The 26,569-nt window shown below is 35.6% G+C and overlaps 1 protein-coding gene across 2 annotated transcripts; it reads right to left on the bottom strand.

Annotated features, from left to right (window-relative positions):
- Window positions 1-272: 272 nt before the first annotated feature.
- Window positions 273-17,749, bottom strand: LOC117432063 (Wilms tumor protein homolog). 2 transcript variants are annotated; one of them, XM_034053491.3, is made up of 9 exons: window positions 16,607-17,749; window positions 12,023-12,145; window positions 10,877-10,979; window positions 7,624-7,704; window positions 5,919-6,018; window positions 4,403-4,553; window positions 3,618-3,707; window positions 3,154-3,246; window positions 273-2,407 (listed from the first exon to the last, which is right to left on the bottom strand). In XM_034053491.3, exons 1-9 carry the CDS (start codon window positions 16,977-16,979, stop codon window positions 2,286-2,288), a joined length of 1,236 nt encoding a protein of 411 aa, XP_033909382.1. In that variant the 5' UTR covers window positions 16,980-17,749; the 3' UTR covers window positions 273-2,285. The 2 variants fall into 2 exon arrangements, with proteins under 2 accessions (XP_033909382.1, XP_033909383.1); XM_034053492.3 differs by having other exon boundaries at window positions 3,163-3,246.
- Between the last annotated feature and the right edge of the window lie 8,820 nt (window positions 17,750-26,569).

Here is a 26,569-nt window from a genome sequence, read left to right as displayed (position 1 = left end):
ATAGAACCCACTTACAGGACTTAGAGAAAATAGATATGCAGAGCTAAAATAAGCAAGTGTTGCTGTAAAACATTTTATTTAGAAACCTAACTCGGGTGAACTTCTTTTGTAGCTGTGCTCTGTTGTGATTAATGTCAGGTGAATTAACTATGGTCAAGACCTGGATAGGTTAAGTAGTAGTCACTGGTTCCAAGGCTCCATCTCAATTCAGTTCCTATTGGAAAAGGCAATGTGGTGTCAGAAACCTGAGACTTTGGTTGAGTCAACACAGCTGTCTTTTAAATGGTCTTTAATTCAAAGTTCAGTGGAAAAAAAACAAATGCAGGTTATATTCTTAGTGTTATCAATACATTTAAGAGGAACAACTCTGAAAAAATGTGATGCACCTAATAATTATACAATTTCTTTGTTGACAGAGCAATTACTTTATCATATATATATATACACAATAATTTCAAGCAAGAAGCAGTAAATACACATACATAAAATCAAATAATACAATTCTTAAGCTATCAAAGTGTTCTTCACATTTATACTTGGAAGATTTAAGTCTTTTTAAGTTATGTTCCCCCGCCCCCCCCAAGAAAAACTTGATTAATGGAAACTGTGGACCAGCACTTTTTTTTACTATGTTAATATCACAACTAGATAATAGCCACATAGCCAGCGTGACTATTTATACATTACCCTCTAACAGGTACTGGGACTGCATTGGGACTGGCCGGACCCAGTATTTGTTGGAGGGGATTGTATACATAGAATACAAATTCCTACGCTAAAGATGACTCTGCTGTTAATCTAATATAACAAGATATGCTGAAAGTGAGAGTTTCTTTTGCAGCCATGTTAGTATCACGACACTTGTTAAACCTTAGAGAAAAATCTTCTGATCCATTTAAATAGAGCCCAAAACAGCTATGTAGGTAAGGATAAATAAGATATCTACATTACATATCCTTGATAAGTCTTTTACCAAAGCCAATGTTTTTTTATTGAGATTTTCAATAAGTTATATCATAGATTTAATCCCGGCTTGATCACAATCAAGCACTGTTAAAATCACTTTTTTTACACAAAAATAATAATAATAATAATAATAATAATAATAATAATAATAATAATAATAATAATGAGATCACAGTTTTTCATTGTTTTAATTTGTCAGTGTCTAAAACCCTAGGGGTTTTAGCCAAGCCTTTGAAATTATTTTCTAACAAGACAATTCTGTTTAATTTCACTTTAATTCAAGTGAAGCCATTTAATCCTCCCATCAATTACTATCCGTGCAGCTTGTATTCCGACATCATCTGACCCCTAAACAGAACCCTACTGTGAGTGTGAGGCTCAGGTGGGGTTGTAATAACTGTTACACAGGTGGCGAATGTTTATTGGCTGGTTTAATTAGCTTCACCCAATACATTCTGGGAATAGACTCTGCAAATGTTGTTAAGAGGTAAGATATACATTTGAAAGCCTTGGTTAATATAATGCATAACTCTGTTAAGGCCACCATGGATATGGCCTCATATGTTTATGCTGTGCTAAGTCATTGACATAGTAACATAGTAACATAGTAAGTGTTGCGAGGTTGGCAAGATACTGTACATAGGGTGAAAATAATGTGGCACACTATTACACGTTACATTGCGTATCTCTAATTGCTGTGCATTAGTTACTTATTATTATTTTATTTCTTAGCAGACGCCCTTATCCAGGGTGACTTACAATTGTTACAAGGTATCACATTATTTTTACATACAGTTACCTATTTATACAGTTGGGTTTTTACTGGAGCAATCAAGGTGAAGTACCTTGCTCAAGGGTACAGCAGCGGTGTCCCCACCTGGAATTGAACCCACGACCCGCCGGTCAAGAGTCCAGAGCCCTAACCACTACTCCACACTGCTGCCCAGCTTAATAAGTATATGTGTATTTACATATAATTATAATCTTATTATGCATAGTTGCAATCTACTTAATGTAAATCTTTTTGCACGATATATGACACTACATAATTGTATCAGAAAAGGGTTAAGGTTAGGGTTATATCATGAAAACAGATTTACACATTAAGTACATTGTATCTATGCATGTAAACATAATAATTATGTGTAAAAACACATGTATTTATGAACAAATATGCAAATACACAGTAGCTGAAGACACTTAATGTAAAGTTTGTTAACCTGTGTTGAACCATCTAGTTTCTGATACTATAGTGCTCTCTGAAAGCCAGCATTTCTGCAGTAGCTGACAATGTCCCTTTTTTTTTCCTGGCATGGTTTTTAGAGTGCTAACTGGAGCTTGGTCATGTTCCTCTGGTGCATGTTGTGATGGCGTACCAGTTCATCCGATCTCGCAAACTTCTTCTGACAGTTGGGCCAGCGACAGTTAAAGGGCTTCTCACCTATTGAGATGAAAAGACACTGGTCTCAATGAGCATGAAAACAAGACTTTTTCAGTCTTATTTTGAACCGCTATTTGAAATAATGTATTAAGTGCCATGGCTCACTTAATGCTGCCTCAGTGGATGAATCGCTGAATGAATGGTTTTGCAGCTCAGCACTGTTATTTACAACGATCCTCTCAAGCCTTCCTTTGACATTAAACACTTAAGTGTGTTACTTGGAGCACTGTGTAGCTGTGTGGGCTCTGTGTGTCAAATGGCAAAGATTGTAGTAAATAAAGCAGCCGTAAAACAAGCCGTTTAAGTAGGTGACAATATTTACGGTATGTGGTTATTTTGAACCCATGGCTTACAGGTTTTTAATTTTAACAGCATGTCTTACTGCCCAGTTATAGGCCAGAATTATTTCAAAATGCTTTTAAAGAGAAGTGATATTTAATAGAACTATTCTACACCTATAACAGAGCTAAACTGTGTAATGGGTGTTTAAAATAGTTCCAGTCCACATGTGTCTGTCTTATTTAATTCAATATGCACTTAGCACTGCTGTTATTCAGAATACAGGCAGCAGTAGTCAGTAACAAATGTGGTATTCTGGCTCACATATAATGGAAATTATATTTTTATTTTGTTGGAATGGTTTCTAGTTTTCTTACACCTCTGCCTGTGAGACACTTCACTACAAATTTCCAAATGGTGTAGTTATTTAATGAGAATTGATAAATGTGAAAAAAAAGTTTACGCACTTGTTTTACCTGTATGAGTCCTGGTATGAGTCTTAAGGTGATCAGACCGAGAGAATTTTCTCTGACAGGTTTCACACTGGAATGGTTTTACTCCTACGTAGAGAAAAACAGAAAAAAAGACATATGTGCCAGCAAGAAAAAGCCATGGAAGCTGTGTGAAAGTGAATGCATGCTTTTAAAATGCGAAAGCCAAGCTGCTTATGTTTATGCTCCCTAAGTAACATTTGTCTGTAGGTTTGACCCCATATCAAAACTGACAGATGCATGCATCATGCAAGCATAATGAACTGTAGGTTTAGGATCAAGCTATATGTATATATATATATATATATATATATATATATATATATATATATATATATATATATATACACACACACACACAGTAAGAAACACTAATAAGAGTTAGTCCAGCTTTGATCAAAATGCAAGTGCAAAGGGAAGGTTTCTCCAGTCTTTCTTACCTGTGTGCCTTCTCTGGTGCCTTTTAAGCTGGTCTGATCGAGAAAATCTCCTTCCACAGTCTTTGAAGTCACACTGGTAGGGTTTTTCACCTAAAAAGTGCAGATAAAATAGGAAATGATTAATTCATTTACACAACCAAAATTTGTTTAAAAAAAACCCATCCAATTACTGTTATTCCTTTGGCTTCGATGCAAAGAATAATGCAAGTCAGTGTGATGACAAATTCCAGCATTGCAGCTGTCTGAAGGTTTGTGTGTGGTTTTTTTTCTTGCTTTAGTGATGATATTTTAAATGCAGGCATGGGGATAATTGTTTTAATTACACTGCCTTAACATGTATTCCAATGACTTGAATACTCTATACGACACCTAAGTAAAACTAATTAAATTATTTTTACAACATTTTACATTTACTGCTTTAAAACTTTATACAGTGTCTTCCTTTGGTCTACATGTTTCACTGCAACTCATCTTCAAGTTACTCACAGGAACTGACTTCTTAAACAGCCACTTCACCCTGGTTTCATGCATCATTTCAATAGCACTTTTTTTGAAATTGATTTCACGTAGGTGGTTAAACTTGCCAGTGGTGTAAATATGGTCAATTAAACCTTGAACATTAAAACTGCCTCAGGAATGAAGTGCTTCCGAAGGATCAGTCAAGAGAGAGCTACAGTCATCACTGACAAATTATACAGAGCTGGAGGGCACTTGCACACTTCCATGGTCCTGCTTCCTTGCATTAGGTTAAACCACACTGGTTCTCTAAGTTTAAACACTCTTACCTGTATGTTTCCTGCTATGCATCTGTAAATGGGACAATTTGAAATATCTCTTGTTGCAACCAGGATATGCACACATAAACGGCCGTTTTTCATTGGTTTCTGACGATGACCTCACAATGGCAGGAGAAACTCCTGGCACTCTCCGAACATCCTGTTGGAACATTGAAAATGAAAGGGTGAGGCTGTTGATGGTTTCTAAACATGATGCACACAGTGATTTGGATACAGTTTTTTTTTAAAAGCCAGTAAGATTAAATTGAACTATTTGTTCTTTAAAGTAACCAGTGCTGGTATATCAAAAGCACATTAAACACCTACTTGGTTCTCTGAAAGATAAACTGATAAGAAGGAAAGCCCTCTGAAAAGACACAGGGCTATATTCATGGTTTATATAGTGGTGGATCTGAATACTGTCATTGGTTAAATATTAATATAAAAATAGAACCAAACCTAACCTTTTACAAAAATACACATGCTGTTAGAATTATAGGTTTTTGCTGTCTCCTTTTATTTAATGATTTAAATGATAGTGGCATTTACATCTGCCACCATTTGAGGTATTTAATCGAAAAGACCCCACAGTCTCAGTGTTATGCGTTAGTCTTTCAATATTAATTTAAATCTGGGTTCTTAATTTTTGTCGTTAGACAGAATCCATTTTACAATCAGATATAATACTGAATGCTTTTAAAATACCTGTGCATAAAAACCATGTGCTTCTAATTAGTAACAGCTTTGTATAATGGACTTCCATTCTTTAGTGGTGCAGTTAATGCTGGCTAGAAGTTATTGATAGGGAAATGATAAACCAAGTGAGAAAGCCATAAACCATTTGCATCTGTTGACCTCACAGAGAATCACCCCACCCAAGGTGGGGTAGGTAGGTCCCGGCTTTTATCAAATTAAAACCATCTGTCTCTATTATCTTGTAAAACAAAACAAAAAATAACAGGAACAGCTACAAATAAAAGTTTTTTTTGTTTATTTTTAAATCTAAACCCTTTTTTTTTTAGATTTTGAAGAAATTAGATTTTGAAGAAATCAGGAGAGAGAAAGAAAGGGTTTCTGAGTTAAAGTATATCAAAAAGTCCTCTCTGGAGTATCTCTGCCTGTAGAATGTTGGCGGCTTTAATTAAGGTTTGATGATTTATTCATTTTGGCAATGAAGGGGAAACTATCTTTATTGCTAAATGGATCTTAAGAAGCATTTCATTTTGAAATACATTTGAAATCATTCCACAATTTGTTTATGTTTTATATTGTAGCACTTACTTTTGTAACATATTTTCTCATAACTTGATAGAAAACAGTTCTAATATCTGTAAAGTAATCTAATAAAAAATATATAGTTCTGTCCGCACTTAGGTTTTGTGTACTTTTTGTACTGACCTTGGAACCACAACACATAACAAAGTCCTGGCTGATTCTTCTCACATTAATAAAATAGATGAACATGCCATTGAAATAAGTCTGTAACCTTTTGTTGAACTCTGAAACACTTGGCAGAGCTACTAACCTGGAGTCCTCTGAAGACACCGTGTGTGTGTATTCTATACTGGGCACTACAGCTGTACAACAAGGGCCCATTGTGGTCACTTTCATAACCTGTTGTGTGGCTGTAAAGATAGACAATCAGCATCAGGTTCCTGGGACACTTGAAAAGACAACTCAAAAGGCACTTCAGATGTTACGCAAACAAGAAAAAAACATCAGTTTGGGAGATTCAGTTACCCTGTTCACACCACTTAAATGCTGCACAACCATCACGGTTTGAAAACTTCACTGAAGTGAATGACAGCCATGTGATTGTTGATTGCACATTATTTAGGGTACATGTTATACTGCACTCCTTATGAAATAACATCTAAATCTCGACTGTTGTAAATCCAGCTGAGATAATATATTGTACACTATATACTGCTGATAGTGTTTGTTAACTGCTGTGCGGCATTCAGAAATGTGCCCTGTGTCTACTGATAAACTGCTATAATTCACTTCACACAAAGACAATAAAGACAAATGGCCACATTTCTACCTTTGACAGGATTTCAAGTGTGCCTTCAGTTTGACCTCAGATCGACACGTAGTTGTTTCGCTTGTTATCTTTTTTCTTCTTTTACTTTGCATGGTGAGTACCTACTTATCAGCAGTGAATGACTCAGATGGTGCCAGTTAACACTTAGACAGCGATGACATCTGGAGAGTTTCTGACACATACTTAGTGGCAGCGAGCATCAATTAGATTACACACCCTCCTAACAAACTTACTCCAATGATAATTTCCCATTCCGTTTTTGTTTCTTCCAGAATGGCACATGTTAATATAAATAAGTTTACTTTAACACTTCAATTTGTCCAGTTTCCAGTGAAATTATATTTGCCCTCTATCTGTGTCAAAGCTATAAAACTTCCTTTCTCCAGAATGCAGAAAGCAAAGCAACCAAATTAGAAAAATGTGCAAACAGTTCATTCATTCATTCGTTTAAGAGATAAACACCTCAGGTTCATGGCAACTGTGAGCTGAGGTATTGTAAATTGTAGCTTTTATCTGGCGAAGACCCATGCATACTTTGGCTCCTATCGCCAGAGATGAGGCTATGTCTAGAATAGATTTTCCACAGATTCAACTAACTGGCGAACCCAAAACTTTTTTTCGATTTAACCACAGATTATCATTTTGATATCTTTGATGTTTTCCTTTTGTATTTTAGGCACATACAGGTCAAATACTTGACCAAACTAACAGGATCTGTGCTGAGCTATCTGGACAGACAGAGCACATGTGAGTTTAGTACTTCCATTGTGTCCTGAGTCTCTTACAGTTCCTTGCAGATGACATCTTCCTTGCTATTATTATCTTGGACCGTGGTCAAGGCTGATGCTTAGCACTGCTTTGCAGGATATATGCCCCAAGACAGACACAACAGTGTCTAATTGCACACACTGACAAGCTTTGAAAAACACATTTAACAGAGACTGACACCATGTGGCAATGGCTCCCGCTATAATAGTCATCTACTGAATGGCACTTCAGTTTCATTACGAAAAGGGAAAGACATGACAAGCAATCAATTTCTTGAATCTGCACATTTAAGATACACTTTAGTATACAATTGTACTAGGTCTTACAGTACGTTCAACATAACCAGGTCCCGAGATTGACATTTGGCACTAGTTATTTTAAATCAAGCGTTTAAAAAAGTGTTAAGTAAAGTGCTCACCTCTTCATTGCAGGTGCCAATGTGCTTACAGGGTTCCATCCCATACATTCAAGCTGTGAGGCCATTTGGTATAGGTTGTCACTGTCATAAAAAAAAAATACATTAAAACATGCCTAATTTAAAACTCTTTTGAAGACTGGAACATAGGGGAGCATGAGCGAGTTGTAATCAAAAACTGTAATCATAGATCTCAAACAGGCACTATAGGAGAATGTAACAAAAGCCACGTTATGACTGAATAGAAGCTTGTAAAGGGGAGACATCCTAGGTGACAAGTAATGAATGCCTGCCAGACAAAAGGAAAAATGTTGCAGAGGAGTGATAAATTATTCTAATCCCACCACTCTCAAAACTAAAATACCGATCTATTATTAAAATCTAGTACCAAGATCATCACTTATCTTGGCATGTGTTACCCATGTCCAGGTACCAGGGCTAACGTAACGGCCATCGGAAAACAGGAGTTAAGGTGATGCCTCTTATAAATAACAACAGCGTTAATTTGTCAATGCCATTCACTCTTTGTTCTCAATCTGTACAAACCAGCAATGCAAATTAACACAAGTAAGTGTATGATATGAATTAAGGAAACCCTTTAAACAATGTATTTGAAATAGGTTGTTCCTCATTACAGTAGTACGGTTGTGAGCTTTTTTAAGGTTAAATTAGAGCTATCCTGCATAATAGAGAAAAGTCAAGATAATTGATTATTTCTGTGATAAACATACAATCACATTGTAGATTTGACTTCTGATGTGTGATCCTAACACTGTGTTAAAGAACAATTCTTTACAACATTTTCTGGAATGCTGTATTCAGTAATTTTTGTCTGCTGAATAAATTCAAATGTCAGTTTTAAACACGTAGAGGCAAATTCCAGTTTTGAATTTGTGAGGTTTAATTACTTCAGGCTTAAAATATGCTCTTTCTCATTTGTCACAAACGCTGGACACCATTATCCATTACATTGTCTAAACTGCTATTATGCTTCTGCAATATCCTGCATCTCAACTGAGAGAGTATTCGACTCTCCTGCCGTTTCATGATTCGTAATAGCAGCTCGTGCTGGTCTGTGCCACTCACTGCGCTGTGCAATTCCACAAATTCTTCCTGTAATGCTGCTGTGTAATTAATTCCTGCAGTTTCCCGATTTCTATTAGAAGTGCCAGCCTGAAACTTTTTATGGCAGGAGTTTTTCTCAACTTTCTTTCATTTGACACTTCATTTATAAAAGGGGCCTCCTCTCCTCTGCCGTTTTTTGGTCTCTTTAGATTTCTAACTTAAAGTTACATACCAATGACCAATAAGAACTGCTCCACACATTTAAATGAGGATCTCTTTACTGAACACTCGTGACAAATGCCTACTGTTTGTGAAAAATATTTTTCATTTGAGGAAAATATTTTTGAGGTGGCTGAGTCACGGGTTCTTATCAACAGCTTTTTCTTATTTTGTAATTATTTCTGTGTTCTGCAGCTAAACAACATCATGTTGATGATTCCAGTTTTTACTGTTTTGTTTTTGTTTTTTTCTTACGATGGTATAATCGGAAATGCATCGTTGTTGTCATTGGTGTCAGACGGTTGTCTTCAAGAACTGGTTAAAACACTTTTAATGTTTCGAAGAGAACTAGGCAGTAATTGGAATGAAGGATTTTAAAGGAAATCGGCAGTATATCATTTGGAGTTTATTTTGGCCTGCTGTGTGCTGCTGCACAGCTCTTGACCTTTGTGCAGACATAGCCATATTCTGCAGGCTTACTTCTGTATGCGGTCTTATTTTATGTCAATACAGGCACAGGCAATAGGAATAACCTTTTACACACCTATACTGGCACATTTCTTAAAGGAAGAAGTATTGAGACCACATATCCAGAACACTCTTTTTCATTTTTGATGTTATTAGTGCCCAGCGTTGCCTGTCACAGCTAATGGTTATAGATCAATATCTGTCAGTGAAGTATGTGTTTTATAGTGCAGGGATAATTACCTGTTTCTAACTCAGTTAGAAAACTATTTTATCCACCGTGTACATTAACACTTTTCAAATGAAGATTTATTAATGTATAATTGCGTACATTTCATTAGAAATAGCAAAATACATGAAAAATATACAGAATGGGTTAGTACTATGGAAACAACCTGAATTTGTATTTTTAAACAGCAGTAGTTAAAGCTTTATCATCCTTTATTACAGGTTAATAACATACATTATTAGGCATTATTAAAATGTAATAAACAAGACTTCATATAATATGAACAAGTATTGACTTCATCTTGAATTGAATAATGTATTGGAACTCCATATGAAATAATATTTCAGTTCTTATGTACAGTAATTACAGTTGAATTCCGGTTCACTGTGTTATAAAGTGTTAGCAGTTTGTCGTGATAAAGTGTGATTGATTTCAACTGTTTACCAGGAAATAAACCAGGCTGAGAAAGGTCTTAATTTAATTGCAATTTAAGTGAAAGATTTAACTTGAATTCCATACCTTGTCTGTCTTGATATAGCCCCCTTCCTTCCTCTATTACCTCACCACCTACTTCCTTGAAGTCAACCCATGCAGTGGCTTTTCAAGCAAAGTCTCGCCCTCATTTTTGTCTGTCTGCATTAATCTTTTCTAAATAATGTCATTGTCACCCATTCGAAAAGAAGCTTGCGATTTTAATGACCTGTAGAGTTTGTGTTTTTTGTGTTTCTGTTACTTATCAACCCTATCTTTCAACCTTGGTCAAAAAAGGTTTATGACTTCCTTACCTGACCACATGAAATAGTTTTATGTTTATGCTGTATGACTTGGCGCTTCCAGAACTTACAGCTAACAAAAACTGTGCCAAAGATTCAATTTTGTTGTGCTAAAATTGCTAATAAAAGTTTATCTGAATTATACCTCTGGGTTTGAAGTGGATGGGTGTCCACATCAAGAGAAACACATATTCAGCTTGACACACAAACAATTCATCTTTGCCCTTAAACAGCACAGCATGGTACAAGTAAATAGTTTACTTTCAACATGGCATAACCGTGAATTAACTGGTATGGCTGGCAAACTAATTGGTGAAAAACTAAAAACATCACCAATAGATGGATATAATACCCCTTCACACAACATGGAGAGCAAACAGAAAAAGGAATTTATTGTAAGGAACTACTTTCACTCTTTACGAAACGTAATCCACAGTCTCTGGCACAGCACACCCCTCTGGTTTGTGTATTTTCATTGGACGAGAAGAGAAGTCGTTCAAGTTACCTGTTGTATGGGTTTCTCAGTAGCAGGGCTTGGCTCCCTGCACAGCTGTCTGTGGGGGTGTGGCAGCCATATACTGGAGGAGGCACAGAGTACTGCTGGTCTCCTGCAGAGAAACAGCTACTGATTAGCAACACACCCCTTCACTATGCTGGTCCCTCTGCCTTCATGGAGGAATCAGCTCACTAATCTTCCTAATACTCTACTAATGACTTGCTTCCTTGTGGGGAGCAAGATTTATTGGTCTTTTTTTTTTCAGATTATTTCGATCATTTCTTAGAAAACTAAAAAAATATACAATATCCTAAGAACATAATGCTGAATTTCTTAAACAAAAAATTAATTTATTAACATCATATACAGTTCATTTAACCAAAAGATTACTTTTATTTTTAAACAATGTCCAATTTGCCTATGGGTAGTAATATGAAGTAATATTTACAGGATAAATATGCATTTAAGAGAGAAGTGCTGAGATTTATTCTGCTAGATGATTTTTAAAAATTATTAAAATGATTAAATACACCCCTGGAATCTAATTGGGCAGCATCACATTATGTTAACCCATTTTGTAAATGTATATCTATATATATATATATATATATATATATATATATATATATATATATTTTTTTTTTTTTTTTTTTCTTTGTATATAAGTCAAACCAGTCTTTAATTTACAATTTTTTTAATAATTGTATTACAATGCACTTACATGTAAACCAACCCCACCCTTGAGGAAACTTTAGCACCACCCCCCTCTCTGAAACACAAGTGATATCTGGTTTTTGTTTCCTACAAATTTTTGGAATGGGTCCCTGGGTGTTTCTAAACATTCCTAAATCCGCTTTACTACTTGTTGACTCAAGTTATAATTTATAGAGACACATATATTTCTTAACAACAAAATGCTATTCTGGTTCACTATGTGTTTTTAAAACTCTGCCACTGCAATTTGTAGTCTGAGACCTTTCTTGTATCAACCATCCGATCATTTGCCATGATGAAGTCTAGCTCCAGCAGCACCCTAACATGTTATTAAATTCAGACCTGGGTCAGCAGGCTAGATGATTTGATTTTCATATTTGACGTATATATATTTGTTTATTGTAATACAAGCAGAGCTTTATCCAGTTGAATTATTCGTACCTATTGTTGGTTGTTGGCTCATTGGGTCTTCGTGTTTAAAGGAATGGTTGGAGAACTGTGATGTATGATGAGAGGGAGTGTGCCCATAGTTGGGAGTCCCATCAAACCCAACTGTACTGTAGCCTAAAAGAAAAGAAAAATTGTATAAAGTGAATTAATGCATGGCCACGTCAGTTACTGCTGTGGGTAAGAATAGGTATTGTATAGGAACACTGGTGATAATCAGCAATTGGAAACAGTGCTGAGATATGTAAATACAATGCTTTCAGTGTAAAAAAAAGTCTTACTTCCATGGGCAACTAAAGGTAAAAAAAACTGGTTCTAAAGCAGCTCAAAATGGCAAATTACCTCAGATTTACTAGTAGATTGTAAAGTAATGTATTATGTTGCTTTATTCAAAACACTATTTTGCTATTTACTAGTAGTATTGAAAGGTATTTGTTTATCATTGTAAACCTGTATGGAAAGTCTGACATTAAAGATTGTCAAAGCTAAATATAATGTAAATTGGTATGGCCTGCAAATAAATACAAAACTGTCAGGACACTAGAGCCCCTTTCAGACTGGCACTCCTCGCCGGGTTCAGACAGGTGTTCTGGCTACCTGGGTCACAATCCCACGTAGTGTAAAACCATGTATCTGGGTTGTACCAGCGACCCACCTCAGGATGTGGGTCGATACGCTTTGACCCGGGTCAAACGAGACAAAATGCACGACAGCCGTTCTTAAGCCGACGCACTAACAAACAGCCACGCCTGCGTGAAGGTTTCACTTTCATAAGGAACATTTCTGTTTATTCTATTTAGCCATATTTTTGTTGTTTGAGAGACAGCATGAGCCAAATTGCAGCAGGGGTTTAGAAACATTTGCTCTAATCAACATTTGGGCCGACGGTTCAATCCAGAGAAGCTTGGATGGAAGTGTCAGTAACAAGCTGCTTCCGGGGCATTGATACACGCATTGTGCACTTGCTTCTGTCACTCGGGTCAACCCTGCTTTATGAAAAGCAGCGTGAAATCACATAGTCGACCCGCATGACACCGGGTCCTGACCTAGGTAGGTTTTGACCCGGGTAGAGCATGCCAGTGTGAAAGGGGTTTAAAATCCATATTATTATTCTTGTACAAGTATGAAAAAAAAAAGGTTTTTGAACTTTGAACTACAACTTTGAAATCCCTGATAATTTAGCAAACTTTAAAGATATTTCAGAAATGTTTAATTTATACATTATAACACTGACATATCAACCAGTAAGGTTATTTAATTTAATTTTGTCACTTTTAATATTCTCAGCATATTCATTATATTATAACAATCGTCAAACAATTGACAACGGTGAAAGAAATGTAAAGCCTGTGTATATTATTTACAACCTAATGTTAAGAGCTAAAACTCTGCTAATGCAACTCTGAAGACAAGAGCAGAGATACACAGTATATGTTTAGGTATAAAAATTGTAAATGTTTCTTAAATAAGATTATTGTACTGTATTTTAAAATTAGTATGTAATTATTCAAAACAAAATGTTATTTAAACACGTTAAGTTCTGATAAACTCATTAGGGTGAAATGACAAACCTTAAAAAGAAGGAACAATTATTTTTAAACAGTCATAAAAAGGATGCTTTTCTTTATTCGTATTATATAATTTTATGTTTGATGCGGTCCATCTGTTTATTTGACCCTAGGCCTAAATAACTAAAATCTGAAGAGTCTGAGTTAAATTAAAACTAATAGCACCTCCCACCATAAAGAGAAAATTGCCTTTACCAAAAACAAACAAGCTGTAGAATATAAGAAAGGTGCCACAAGAGTGGAGTGAGCGATGTCTTCCCCCGACCCCAAAGTGACTTAATCGTAAATCAGGCGTTTCAACACCAGCTTCATTAATTACATGGGACCACTTTCACAACAGCTTCAGCACAAAACTAATTAAAAGGTCATATTTTTCTTATGTGGGTTCTTGACTCGTGAACATCTGATAGTTATTAATGAGAACAAAATGTTTTTTTGTAACCGTTTATCGGCAATAAAAGAGGTATATGTGTAATAAAGTATTAATACGGTATTCATTTTGACTGGTACAGATTGAATGGTAATAGCTGACTTGGTACACTGAAGATTCAAGACACAGTAATACTTCCTTGACGTTTATCAGCATGTTTTTAGCATTTATCAAAGCTTGTTTTTTGTGGTAAATATATAATTCATAATTTTGTTCAGATTTTTTCCTAAAGAGACCCATAATAAAAAAAAATGGAATTTATAATTGCGTTTAACAAAATGTTTATTAAGCAGCTGTTAAAATCCTGATAAATCTTATCATATAGCAGCACAGAGGTCTAACAGAAAATGACTAAATAAAGCACTTAATCATTTCACTTGTTATGAGCATGAATATTCTCAATGCAGTACAATTAAAGTATATCAGTAAAGACTTGCTATTTTCTAATCCGGTGATTGAGAAGCATCTAGTTTCTAATGCAATCTCTTTTGGTGGAGTAAATTTTATTGTGGTATCTCAACCATCCGGTTGAACTCGGAGAAGCCTTTACTTCACAGCTGTTTCTGCCTTATTTTATCTGGCTCTGTAACTCATGAAATAAAACTTACTTTTCTTTAGTACGTTTCTTTTTTTTCCAGCAACATGCAATACACTTGAAACCAATTCTTTATTCTTGGCCTGAAACAGATATTTGGTGATCTTCAAAACAATACTCCAAGCAAACTGATTTTTGGCTCTGTTTTCCAGAGTTTCCTGACCCAAAGCTTAAGGAATGCGATAAGAAGGTTGATAGCAAGGTCTCTTTAATTAGGTCCTTATCAAAGACAAGACTGATTGAAATGTGCTGAAAATAATTGAAAGTTGTACATCTGCTGTACACTGTGATCTTCAGAAAGAATCCGGTTATGAGGAGGACCCAGCTGGGTGGAAGAGTGGAGAGGAATGACAAGGAAAATGGACAAAGTTCGGAAAGTTTTAGTTTCCAAGACTTGGCAAAACTAAACCTCAAGCCAAGGTAACATCTTTCCCACGGTCAGAAAGCTTTTTTAAATACTGAACCCAGCCTTGACTACAGCTCAAAGGGAACATCATTTTCAGAGCTAAATTTCTCCTTCACGAAGCAACAATTGTCTTAATATATTAATTTTTGAATCATTTTGTTTTGTGATACATATAATAGCCAACCTACTAAACTTCAGTGCAGTTTCCACTAAGTGTTTGCCTTCTGTAAATAATACCTGTTCTTTTCTTTTCAACATAAAAGCAGTTTTATTTTTTCCAAATAACAGACTTTTATTACAACTTATCTATTTTATTTTGACAATATATTGTATTGTAGCCTTTGAGGGAAGTTTAGTGGTGAACCACAATGAGGAGACTGGCTTTAATCTATTGTGACATGCCATGTGACTTAAAGAGGAGAAGAGAGATATAAGAACACTCTGTGATGAATCCTTTGTAATAGGAAACATATAACAATTTCATGAGGTGATCCACTCTGAGATAGTAGTTAATGAACTGGATAAAGTTAGATGTACTTTTAATAAAGAGCTGTGTTTATTTCATATTTCAATGAACCATTAACTAGTAGTTCCACATTCAGATCTATTCCCACCTTCTAAAAAAATTAATTGATGAATTTCAAATTGGGATTTACGCACATTTCTTTCTACAGATTAGTGTTGGATTATTAATTCACAAGACATTTCGTTAGACAAAATGAATCTTTATATATTTGTTGAATGTAAAAAATATATATATTTTTCATGCAAGCACTTTTTTTTAAATAAAAATATAAACGAAACTCAATAGCACAAATGGAATTTACTGTACATACCAATACAGTACAAGCCACCTACTGTTCTTCTTTCCAATAAATGATTTTCTGAATTTCCATGCAAGTTCAGTAACTAACACTGCAGAGAACTGTTCCCTTAAACACTTTTGTGCTTAAAATTCAGTTAGCACACTTGGACATTTTAAAGTAGCTTGCCAACAAAGGAACAAAATGACATAACAGTACATGTATTTGAATCCTCGTGTACTAGAACAATGATGAGTTTGTTTTAAACAATCTTATTAAACTTACGGCAATCATTTAAAAAATAAAATGTGTTTGTTTAAGATTGCCAAGGGGATATTTAGTGACTTCAGTGGTGGTTCACCCAGGAGCAGAACATCTCTTCATTGTTTCATTTTCACCTTTAAGTTAAATGGCATAATCCGTAGCATGGCAAAATAAAAATTATAACTTTTAGAAAATAAAAAGTATTTTGTGGATGTGAGCAGACTTTTTTTGTCGAACATTTTTCATAACATATAATATAAATAATTATAACAAAGAATGGAAAGCTCAGAAATAATTCTTCATCAGTTGGGTAGAATATTAATATTTTGATTAATATCTAAAGATATGATAAACATATTGAAAGTGACAGGAAATAATTGTCTCCAGAACAGACCTAATGAAAGGTTAATGAAAATAAATTTTAAACATAAAAAAAGTTATCTAGCCAAACAAAAGCACTTGAGAACACCGCACAGAATCTTAGTACTGGAAACATTATGAAGATGCCTTACCCTGGTTCCTGGTGGCTGGCTGGGTTTCCATGCAGTTTGGCAGGTAGGGGCCATTTGAGAACATCCTTGCCTGGCTGGGAGGTGGTTGACTTGGTGGTGGAGCCCCAAAGGACCCATACCTACAAGCTCCAGTGCCACTGAATTGACCTGAAAAGTGAACCGTGAAAGCGCTCAGTCCGCAGTGATCATCATGGGGATCAGTGGAGTTCCAGTTGGGCTCTTGCTTGATAAAGGAGCTGTAAGGGGCCCCTGGGTGGAAGTCTAAGACTGGAGCCCATTGAGGTGCATTACTGACCGGCAAGGTGCAGCTGCCATTGCCTGCAGGGAGAGACACTGGCAGCATAGCATTGAGATCTCGCACATCCGAACCCATGTGATCCAGAGCTGCCACCTTTCAAAACCTTTAAAATAATAAGAAACACACTGTATAATTGTTTCCCCAAAGCAATCCTTGGCCCGATATATTGGATTAAACAGACAGTGTTTGCAGGTCTTTTCCAGTTAAAAAAAAATGCTACCCAACAGTGTCAAAGTCCATGTAGCTTGAATTGCTTTGGTCCTTAAACACCAAGGTCCTTGATTACTGCTTGAGACTGTCAATGAGAAGTCAATAGGGAGAGTATGAGGGAGTCTTTAAGTGTAGGAGCTGCCTGGGATTCCTTTGCTCATGTGTCTGTTTGCATTGGAGTTTCTAAAGCTCAAATAGAGACTGGCTCCGGAGTGGGAGGAGTTAGGACTGATGACGATGAGCACTCCGCTCTATTCAGTGACCAGTCTTACCGGGGTTTTAGCCTTTATCGGTGCTAAACAAAGGGCAAAAGGAGGGGGGGGCAATAATTCATCCCCAGCAATTTACATCTTCTTACTTAGCTCCAGCACACCCAAAGCTTCTTAAGCTTCCTATATTTCAGGAGAGAAATGATAAATACACTTTTCAGTATTGTTCTTTACAATTAGGTTTAATAGTTTTTTTTTTCTGCTCAACGTTTTTCTTCAGGGTAAGTATTGTATTAGGAATATTTTAATAATGCCTATTGCTTAGATTTTTGACTTGTACACATTGTAAAAGTATTTAGGACAATGGGAATACAGTTAGAATTTTTCATTTTTAGTAGAAGAAACACATACAGAATTTAAGATCTGTAGAGCTTATTATACTAGTCATGATCTTCTTTTAGCTGTGGTGTGAAATGTCTATTTAAATACTGATGTATGTTTATATGAGTTTATGAAAGATAGTGAATAAAATAAATTAATTCGCTTTTGTTTTTATGTCATTGATTGAACTATTGTGACATACTATTGTAAAATATCAATAGGCGCTTACACGGTGAATGAGTCATATCATAATAACAAGGTTATATTTACGTGAGATAAATGATGTTGTTTTTAACCCTTATTAAAGACAGCCGCCCCACGTCATTCTTGAATAACAGACAGTGATGGCTTACCTCACCTGGCAACCCAGGAATCTGGCTTAAAACGTTAATGAACTTCCCCTCTTCGATAATCGCTTTTCCCTGACATGTTTTCTTTTTATTTTCACACGCTCCACCGGGCTTGTGTAGAACTATTTTCTGTCTCCTTTCAAATAAGACCAACATACAGTAGACAAACCGCCAGCCAATGAATTGGACTTAAATTTTGAACAAACGTATTATGTGTTGGTAATACCGAAGTTGTACGGCAGGCAGTTGTTATGCGGTAGAAGAGACAGTATATTAAAAACGAAGTATTCTCAAATTAACTATTGAACAGTGGGATGAAATCGTCTAAAGCAAGACAATGTGTTTTAGCATGCGCGATTTATTATTATTATTATTATTATTATTATTATTATTATTATTATTATTATTATTATTATTACAAAGTTTGTTAATATTCACCAAAATTAAGTTGAATCGCGTCGATTTTATAAAAACTTTCCACAACAATTTTCTACATTTTTTTTTTAAAGCTATACCAAAATAAAAGATTTATAGTAGGCTGTAAGATGAACCGTTTTTTACAGGTAAACGCGAGAAGCAACGCGTTTTGATTAAAAATTACAACGGGTTAAATTCGACTGTAGGCTAATGCACAGCCTACATAATACATGCTTAACACATTCAAGAATCGTCTGTTTAATACCCAATATATTTAAAACGACTTTATTGTGTCTTTATTTATTTAAATTTAAAAAAATAAATTAACACCATTAGAGGAATAATAAAATAAACGTTCTGTTTTAATTTATTAGAAAATAAATATTTAATGTTTTCTTTAAAAAAAAAATGAAAAGGAGTCACAGATTACTTTTGCCCACATAAAATAAATAAACATCTTTCAGTTTAATGAGCCCATTTGTACAAAAAAAATTATATTATTCATATAGTACTATATATTTTGTGATAGTGCTTGGTTATTGACGAATTTGTTTTCGAATTCAAAATTTACTTAAACAACAGTTGGAAAACAATAAGAGGAAAACATGCTGGAAAACGTCATTATAAATAATATATTTGAAAATCTAAATCTAAAATGTCCCCTCGTGGAAGATCATATTCACTCATACAGTATAATACAAAATCACATTACAAAAAAAAAATACTAAAACAACCCTTAAATAGTTATAATTATTACAAAACCAGTTCATTACAAGTTCATTAGTTCAGTGCGTTACTTTCATGAACAGTAGGGCGATAGTCAAACTGAACGAAAATGCCTCAATAGTATTAACGTTTTTTTTTCACTGTAAATCGCCAACAAACAAAAAAAAATATTGATTTTTTTTTTTTTTTTTTTTTTTTTAATAGTATCATTCATTCTTTCTTTCAGGTAAAACCGAGGCTTTTATTGTTTAGTTTTCAATTGCGGTCTTAAGGTTGCTGTCATTCAGACACTGGATTGCAAGCACCCTGTTAAATATAATTTAGCATTATACACTGATATGACACATTGCACATTAAAATATGCAATTTACTAATACACACAGGTGTGTACAAACAATGATACTTCTTTCCAATTCTGATTAAAATTGCGGATTTTTTTAAAATAATCTTCCTCAACATTCCTCCACTGCTGGTTATGCGCCTGCCTCGTTAGCAACAGTCCCGTCCCTCCCTTATGGTAGCAGTAGGGTCTACACACAGCAATAACACACGTAGCTTACATTTGAAAAAGTTGCCCTATATTAAACGATAATGCGTACAGTTTACACCTCTATTTAACCCATAATTAGGGGGCTTCTACAATTATGTGTTAGTCATTAACACATTACGTTTTACCTAATAATTTATTGACCTAGGGCTTCTACATACAACCCCATATACATAGAATTAACCCAGTGGGTACATTATTTCTGTTTTACTGTGTAATAAGATGTATTAGTAATATTGTACTGCATTTATAACCAAAGAGGTTAAATGAAGAACAATTAGTAATCTTTATATTTTGAAAGAATGTCACAAACTTAAAATATTCGTTAGATGCTGGAATAATTAATTCCAGCTATTTCGTTTTGAATCATTTGCATTTCTTGTATTAACACAATTGTTTTATTAATTATTTAGGAATGCAAATGACCAGACATAACTTGTAATACCTACTCGTAATACACATTTTTTACCGTTGTGTAAAAATGTGTACACTTAATCAGCCTTGAAGTTTTTTTTTTTTTTTTTTTTTTTTTTTTTTTTTAAGCATTTTTTTAAGCTTGGCCAATAATGATCAAAGCAAAACAGAAATTTCAACAGAGAATCATTTAGAACCCAGATAACAGGATATTAATCAGATTAGAAATGAAATATGAGGGAAATGTAAATGATATAAAATATTGCATTAATGAGTGTTCCACATTATTCTCAATAGTGTACCCCAAACATATTCACTGTAATATAAAAAAAATAGCGATGCCCTCAGATGTCACATTAAGAGTAGTGATGGGGGGGGGGGGGGGGGGGGCTTCTTTCACAGCAGGTCCATACTCTGAGCTATCCCCCTCAGTGTTTAGACGGAGTAGCGATGGGGGGGGGGGGGTTCTTTCACAGCAGGTCCATACTCTGAGCTGTCCCTCTCAGTGTTTAGACGGAGTAGCGGTGGGGGGGGGGGGGGGGCTTCTATCACAGCAGGTCCATACTCTGAGCTGTCCCCCTCAGTGTTTAGACAGAGTAGTGGTGGTGGTTGGTGGCGGGGGTGTTCTTTCACAACAGGTCCATACTCTGAGCTGTCCCTCTCAGTGTTTAGACGGAGTAGCGGTGGGGGGGGGGGGGGGGGCTTCTATCACAGCAGGTCCATACTCTGAGCTGTCCCCCTCAGTGTTTAGACAGAGTAGTGGTGGTGGTTGGTGGCGGGGGTGTTCTTTCACAGCAGGTCCAGACTCTGAGCTGTCTTTTCTGAGGTGTGGCCAGGGGAGCTGCCTTTCGTCCCTTTACTTTCAATACTTTCAAGAGCACTACGTTCACAACCAATAAACCAACATTTCAATTAAAACAAATCAACAGCTTGACTGAGTAGCGGGTAGGTAACTTCAGGTCTATTGTAATGTTCATGTGGTTTTGTTAAGTATACAGCAGTGCTAGTAAAAAAAAAGATAAAGGGATATAGTCATCTATATTTGGACTCTCAGACAAAATAAATATCGCTCCACATTCACACTTACTAAATTGACGGAACTGAAGTTGAGAAGAACATTCCAAGTATATTATCAAATTCCGTGCACACCATCATACTGCTGACTTGATTTCCTGGAAATGTAGCAAAGAGGTTCCTTATGAATTGTGACACTATTGCTGAACCCATCCATTCTGAAAATACATAACATTTATACCATTTAGATCTTTATGACTGGGGCTGGTAATGAAATCCATCTCCCGTTATAAATGAGATGTTTGTGTTGTCTATATTCTGCATGTCTATATCGTCATACATACATACATATAATACAATACATACTAAAACTGTTCACCGTCAGTCAGTGTAAATTAACATATATATATATATATATATATATATATATATATATATATATATATATATATATAGTTATTATAAAATTACTTATGTTAAAAGAATACCACAGGCTTTAGGATCGTTATACAAATGATGGGGGGGGGGGGGGGGGGTTACAAAGCATGTAAATGACTGATAAATGCATCAGCATTTGTGGTTGATTTTGAATATTAGCAGGAACAACTACTGTATCTGTTCATAAAGTAAAAAAAAAAAAAAATGAATACTCACCCACAAGTGTTGACTTCATGGTGACCTCACTATGCATATCTACTGACACAAACATGATCTGTTAAAAACAAAAGGCAGCTATATCATCTGATGCTAGTGAACTTCACAGTACATTTAATGCCTTGCCTTCCCTTTTGTAATATTGGCACCTTATGTCTCATATGAGCCAGTCTGTTACAATAGACCCTAGTGCAGTCTAAAGTACTCAGGATTATACACTTTGTGTTGCTAACTGCGGTTTGGTGGTAAACCTGATAGGGGAGGGGGGGGGGGGGGGTTGGCTTTTCTGTTGTTTGTCATTAACATTGCTGTTGCTCACTGAAATGTGTGATTGGCAGGGGTAATGTCCCCATTCGATGCTGATGGCACTCTTGTGAGCAAAAAGATAATTGAAAACAAGCAAACGGAAAACACAAAAACACGGGGCATGTGTTTCTCAATGGCCTCATGGTGCTTTGAGTTGGGTGGTCTTTATTAAAAACACACAAAATAAATAAATAAATAAATCCCCAAACAAAACACTTCTTTAACAAAATGATATGTAGGCTTACACATTCAAAACACATATATATAACATATATTTATATCTGCATTATTTTCTTTTATTTAATTGAGCCTACAAATAATATTTATATGCAAGCCACTACCCTTTACACAGTATGACTAGACTAGGAAATGGGTATTAAATAAATAGAACTGTGTCCTGGATTAAAACAAAATTAGGGCAGTGCCATATCCATTATATAGTATTGCTATGGCGGTGCCATACAGTGTGATTTAATAACAGACAGAGAAAAGAAACCATATAAAATGACACACAGACAGAATAGATTTAGGATGATGTTAGTGGAATAGATGAAAACATGGAAAACTGTCCTTAGCTTTCAGGTCAGTGCACTGTACTTTAATAAACACCCCAGGCATTACCCCTGATACTTCTGCTTTTTAGTAACTGCCCCCTGACCATTTTATAATGTTTGCAATAATTGCAAATACTTCAAAGTTGTGTGTGTGTGTTTTTATTTTTTTAATTGTATTTTGTCTGTCGTAAGGTGCTTTGACTATGAATTTTGGAGTTGCTCTTATGTTCTTGTTGTCTGCCACGGACATATGAAATGTAGGCTAGATCAGCCAAAGTATCTGCGGCAGGCGATTCAAACTGAACACCAGCTCCTGAACACAAGACTATATAACAAATGAGTAGTTGCAACAAGAGCCACTCAGAATGATTGCAAACATCACAAAACGAAAAAGGAAAGTTTTTTTTAAAAAATCAAAGAAAATGGAAGCTACATCAGTGGTATAAATAAATAAATAAAATAAACATGTGCTAAACTTACAAGGAGCATGAAGAGTCTAGCTAAAACAATGGCATACATTTCACGTTTACCAAACTATCCATTATGCGGAGATCAGAAGGAGTGGACCCAGAGGGACAGGGATTCCCTCTGCCCCAGAACTCCTTCTTTAAACCATGGTTCGCTGTCATCAACATCTAAGGGAAAGCATGGCCTGAGTTTGTTAGCTCATCTTCACATGGGACTTAGAAACACTTTAAGTTAGCTCTCGGTCTGTTTCCTTTGTAACCTTACATCCAATGTACAACTGTAAAAACAGGCATGCAACCAGCAATATGTCATGATTCATGTACTCCTCAGTGAGTTAACTGAACAAAGTGATAAATAGTGGCAGTGACCTGCCTTTGGCCTCAGACAAGACAAAAAAATGTTGAACTGGATTCTTATCATGCTGCAATGGAAAACATTAGGCTCCAGGCTGAGTTCACCTTTCCCATTTATTTGTTTATTAAAATAAAGAGGAAGTGTTATTCCACTTCTGGAAATAAAAACTTGAATCTAATGGCAGGGTTTGTTCATGACCTGTTATACAGTAGGCCTCTCCCCACTTTTTTTAAACAAATAAATATGCCATCATGTCGGAACAGCAGGTTCCAATACTCTTAAGGCCTCTACACACCAGACGTGATGCGACAAGTGAATGTGTCGTATGACACACCGCACCACGAAAAACTGACCAATGAGGAACAGCTTCCCTTGCGCGCCTACAGTAGACAATGGCATGCATTAGTCTCTCGGCATCAGATACGGAAATAATTGGTCTAAGTTTGGCTATATTTCTCAAATGGTAAAAAGATAATTTAGTAACTTCCCTAATATGAGTCTCAAATGATAGATCAGGATCAAAGATGACCCGCAAACTCTTAATTTCTAGTTTAAGTTCTGATGAGAGACTGCAAGGGTTGAGCTCATGTAATCCCACATTTTCTTTTAGTTGGTTCTGTGAGCCCCACTAGCACAACCTCGGTTTTATCTGAATTCAACATTAGAAAATTCTGTGACATCCAATGCTTGATGTCTGTAAGGCAAGTAGCTAATAACGCCTATGCAGAAGAAATTCCTGGCTTTAGGGAGAAATATAGCTGGGCATCATCAGCATAGCAATGGAAGTTCACTCCGTGTCTGCAGATAACGTCACCTAACGGTAGCATATAGAACAAAACAGCAAGGGACCTAGAATGGAGCCCTGTGGAACACCACAGACAACTTCCGATAACACCGATTTTACCTCCTCAATAGAGATGAACTGAAACCTATCAGAAAGATAATATTTAAACCAGGATAGGACAAGGCCAGACAGTCCTACCGTTGAGGTACAACAATTGTTTCAGATACACGCGAAAAGGAAAACGTTTCAGTCGAGAATGTTACCCTACCGGAGATCAAATTAAGGATTTGGCAGGTACAGATTGTGGGGCAGCCAAATGTTACTCCAACGTTATATCCTTCAGACAACAATGCCAGAAATATCCTGACCCAGAGGAGTGTTTAGTTGGCTCACTATCTATACTCACTCAGTAAATTAAGGCTTTGCAAAACTACTAGTCTGGGCAGCGTTAGCGAACTCTATGGTCTACTGCATTTGTTTATTGGCTGCTCATACCCTAACCCCTGACCTCCAACCCCAACCCAAACTCATTCAGTCATTACCTGTGTCCATCTTTCTAATTAAGTCTAGATTAAATCCACATATTCATTCTGAAGGAGTATTTGTTTTGGGAACATTGTTTGCCTTCGTTTTCAGTGCTGCAAAGAGGATCCCAGGCTGTCTTCTGTTTCTGTTTCTTTGTGTATCAAGGCCTACTGATTTCTGGATGGTTTCATATCCTCAACCCAAAGCCCTGCCACAGCCCATTGTGATAAAACACATTGGGGTTTATCTATTGCATTAGCTGTGCTCCTAACCATTTGTGAACCTGGATAAATGAACCAGGAGAAATAATTCTTCATTTTGTGATTCCAGGGCTGGTCAAGCTGTCTGTCCATCCATTATGTGTTCAGAACTTATTGTCTAATCACTGCCAGATTTTAACTTTGTCCTTCATCTCCCAGGTCGTTCTTTTAAACCTTGTTTGAGCATCCTGCTCTTTTGCTGCAGTCTAACTGTTATGTAATCAAGCACTGCTTATTTTTTAACCATGAGCAATCCTGTTGATATGGATTTGCTTCAACGTGTGTCTCCACTATTGTCAGCTAAGCTAACATTTTCATCCCTGAACCCTTTTAAGTTCATCACTGCTTCTGGTCTTCTCTAGAAAAAAAATACAGTTGTATCCATTACAGTTGAAAATATGCCTAATTAAGCAATAACAATTGATTAGAGAGTAGGAGTTCGGGCCGTAGGCAAAGTCATCTACCAATACCAAAATAATGCCCTCTGAGATCAGATTCATTTATTAGATTGGTTCTTCCCAGAGTGTCCACTGTCTTTGGGTGTAATTCATTTCAGTTTGCGAGTATGTATGACTAGAATGAATTTCAAATCAAATTAAAACTACAGAGTTTTGTTTCGGAGGTTGAATTCACTATTAATTAATGTGTTATTTATTTTTATATATTTCTGTGTTGTATTTGTTTGCTTTGTGCTGCTGTGATGTTTGCCTCTTGACCAGATTGTCATTGTAAATGAGAATTTGTCCTCAATCTTCTTATCTGGTAAGAGAAAGGTTAAGATTATTATTATTATTATTATTATTATTATTATTATTATTATTATTATTATTATTATTATTATTATTATTATTATTAATAATAATAATTCTGTATTTATTCGTCTTACTATTTCATTTACAGATGTATTTTCCTTTTCTTCAGTGTTGTTATTTTAAAACTTGAGTTTCAAATCTCAGTGGTGAGCTTCCATTTGGTAATGCCTTCTGACGGAACTGTACATTTCAAATGAACATTACATTTCTTAAATGTCAGATGTTTCTTAATATTATTTACCCTGTTTTGGAATTAAAAAAAAAAAATAATAATTTGCCACCAAACATATGGTCAAGTATAAATTATTTTGACAATAGGCATGCCATTGAAAATGTACATGCATTTCAAATCTGAACTGTAAATGCTTAAGTAAATCATTTTTCTTTTAAATTAGTGTTATTCTAATAGAAATCTGCAAATGATTTTTAATGCTATCTGTAAGGTAATCCAACAGGGGTCATATCCTTCATTAAGGCTAACAAAAACATTCTGGTTGAGAGGGTCGAACCTATTACAAATCTAAAAAATCTGGCACCCCCAGTGCTTCTTCTATACAATTATTTGAAGCATATTAAATTTCTTTTGCAATGACCTGAAAATGTACTGCCTTGAAGTGCAATACATGTGATAAACAATGCTGCAGACGTGCTATATATTGTGTTTCCAAATGTGACTGACC

This window comes from Acipenser ruthenus, chromosome 27 (genome assembly GCF_902713425.1).
Source record: "Acipenser ruthenus chromosome 27, fAciRut3.2 maternal haplotype, whole genome shotgun sequence".
Taxonomy (NCBI): domain Eukaryota; kingdom Metazoa; phylum Chordata; class Actinopteri; order Acipenseriformes; family Acipenseridae; genus Acipenser; species Acipenser ruthenus.
This window is presented reverse-complemented; position numbering and strand designations above follow the sequence as displayed.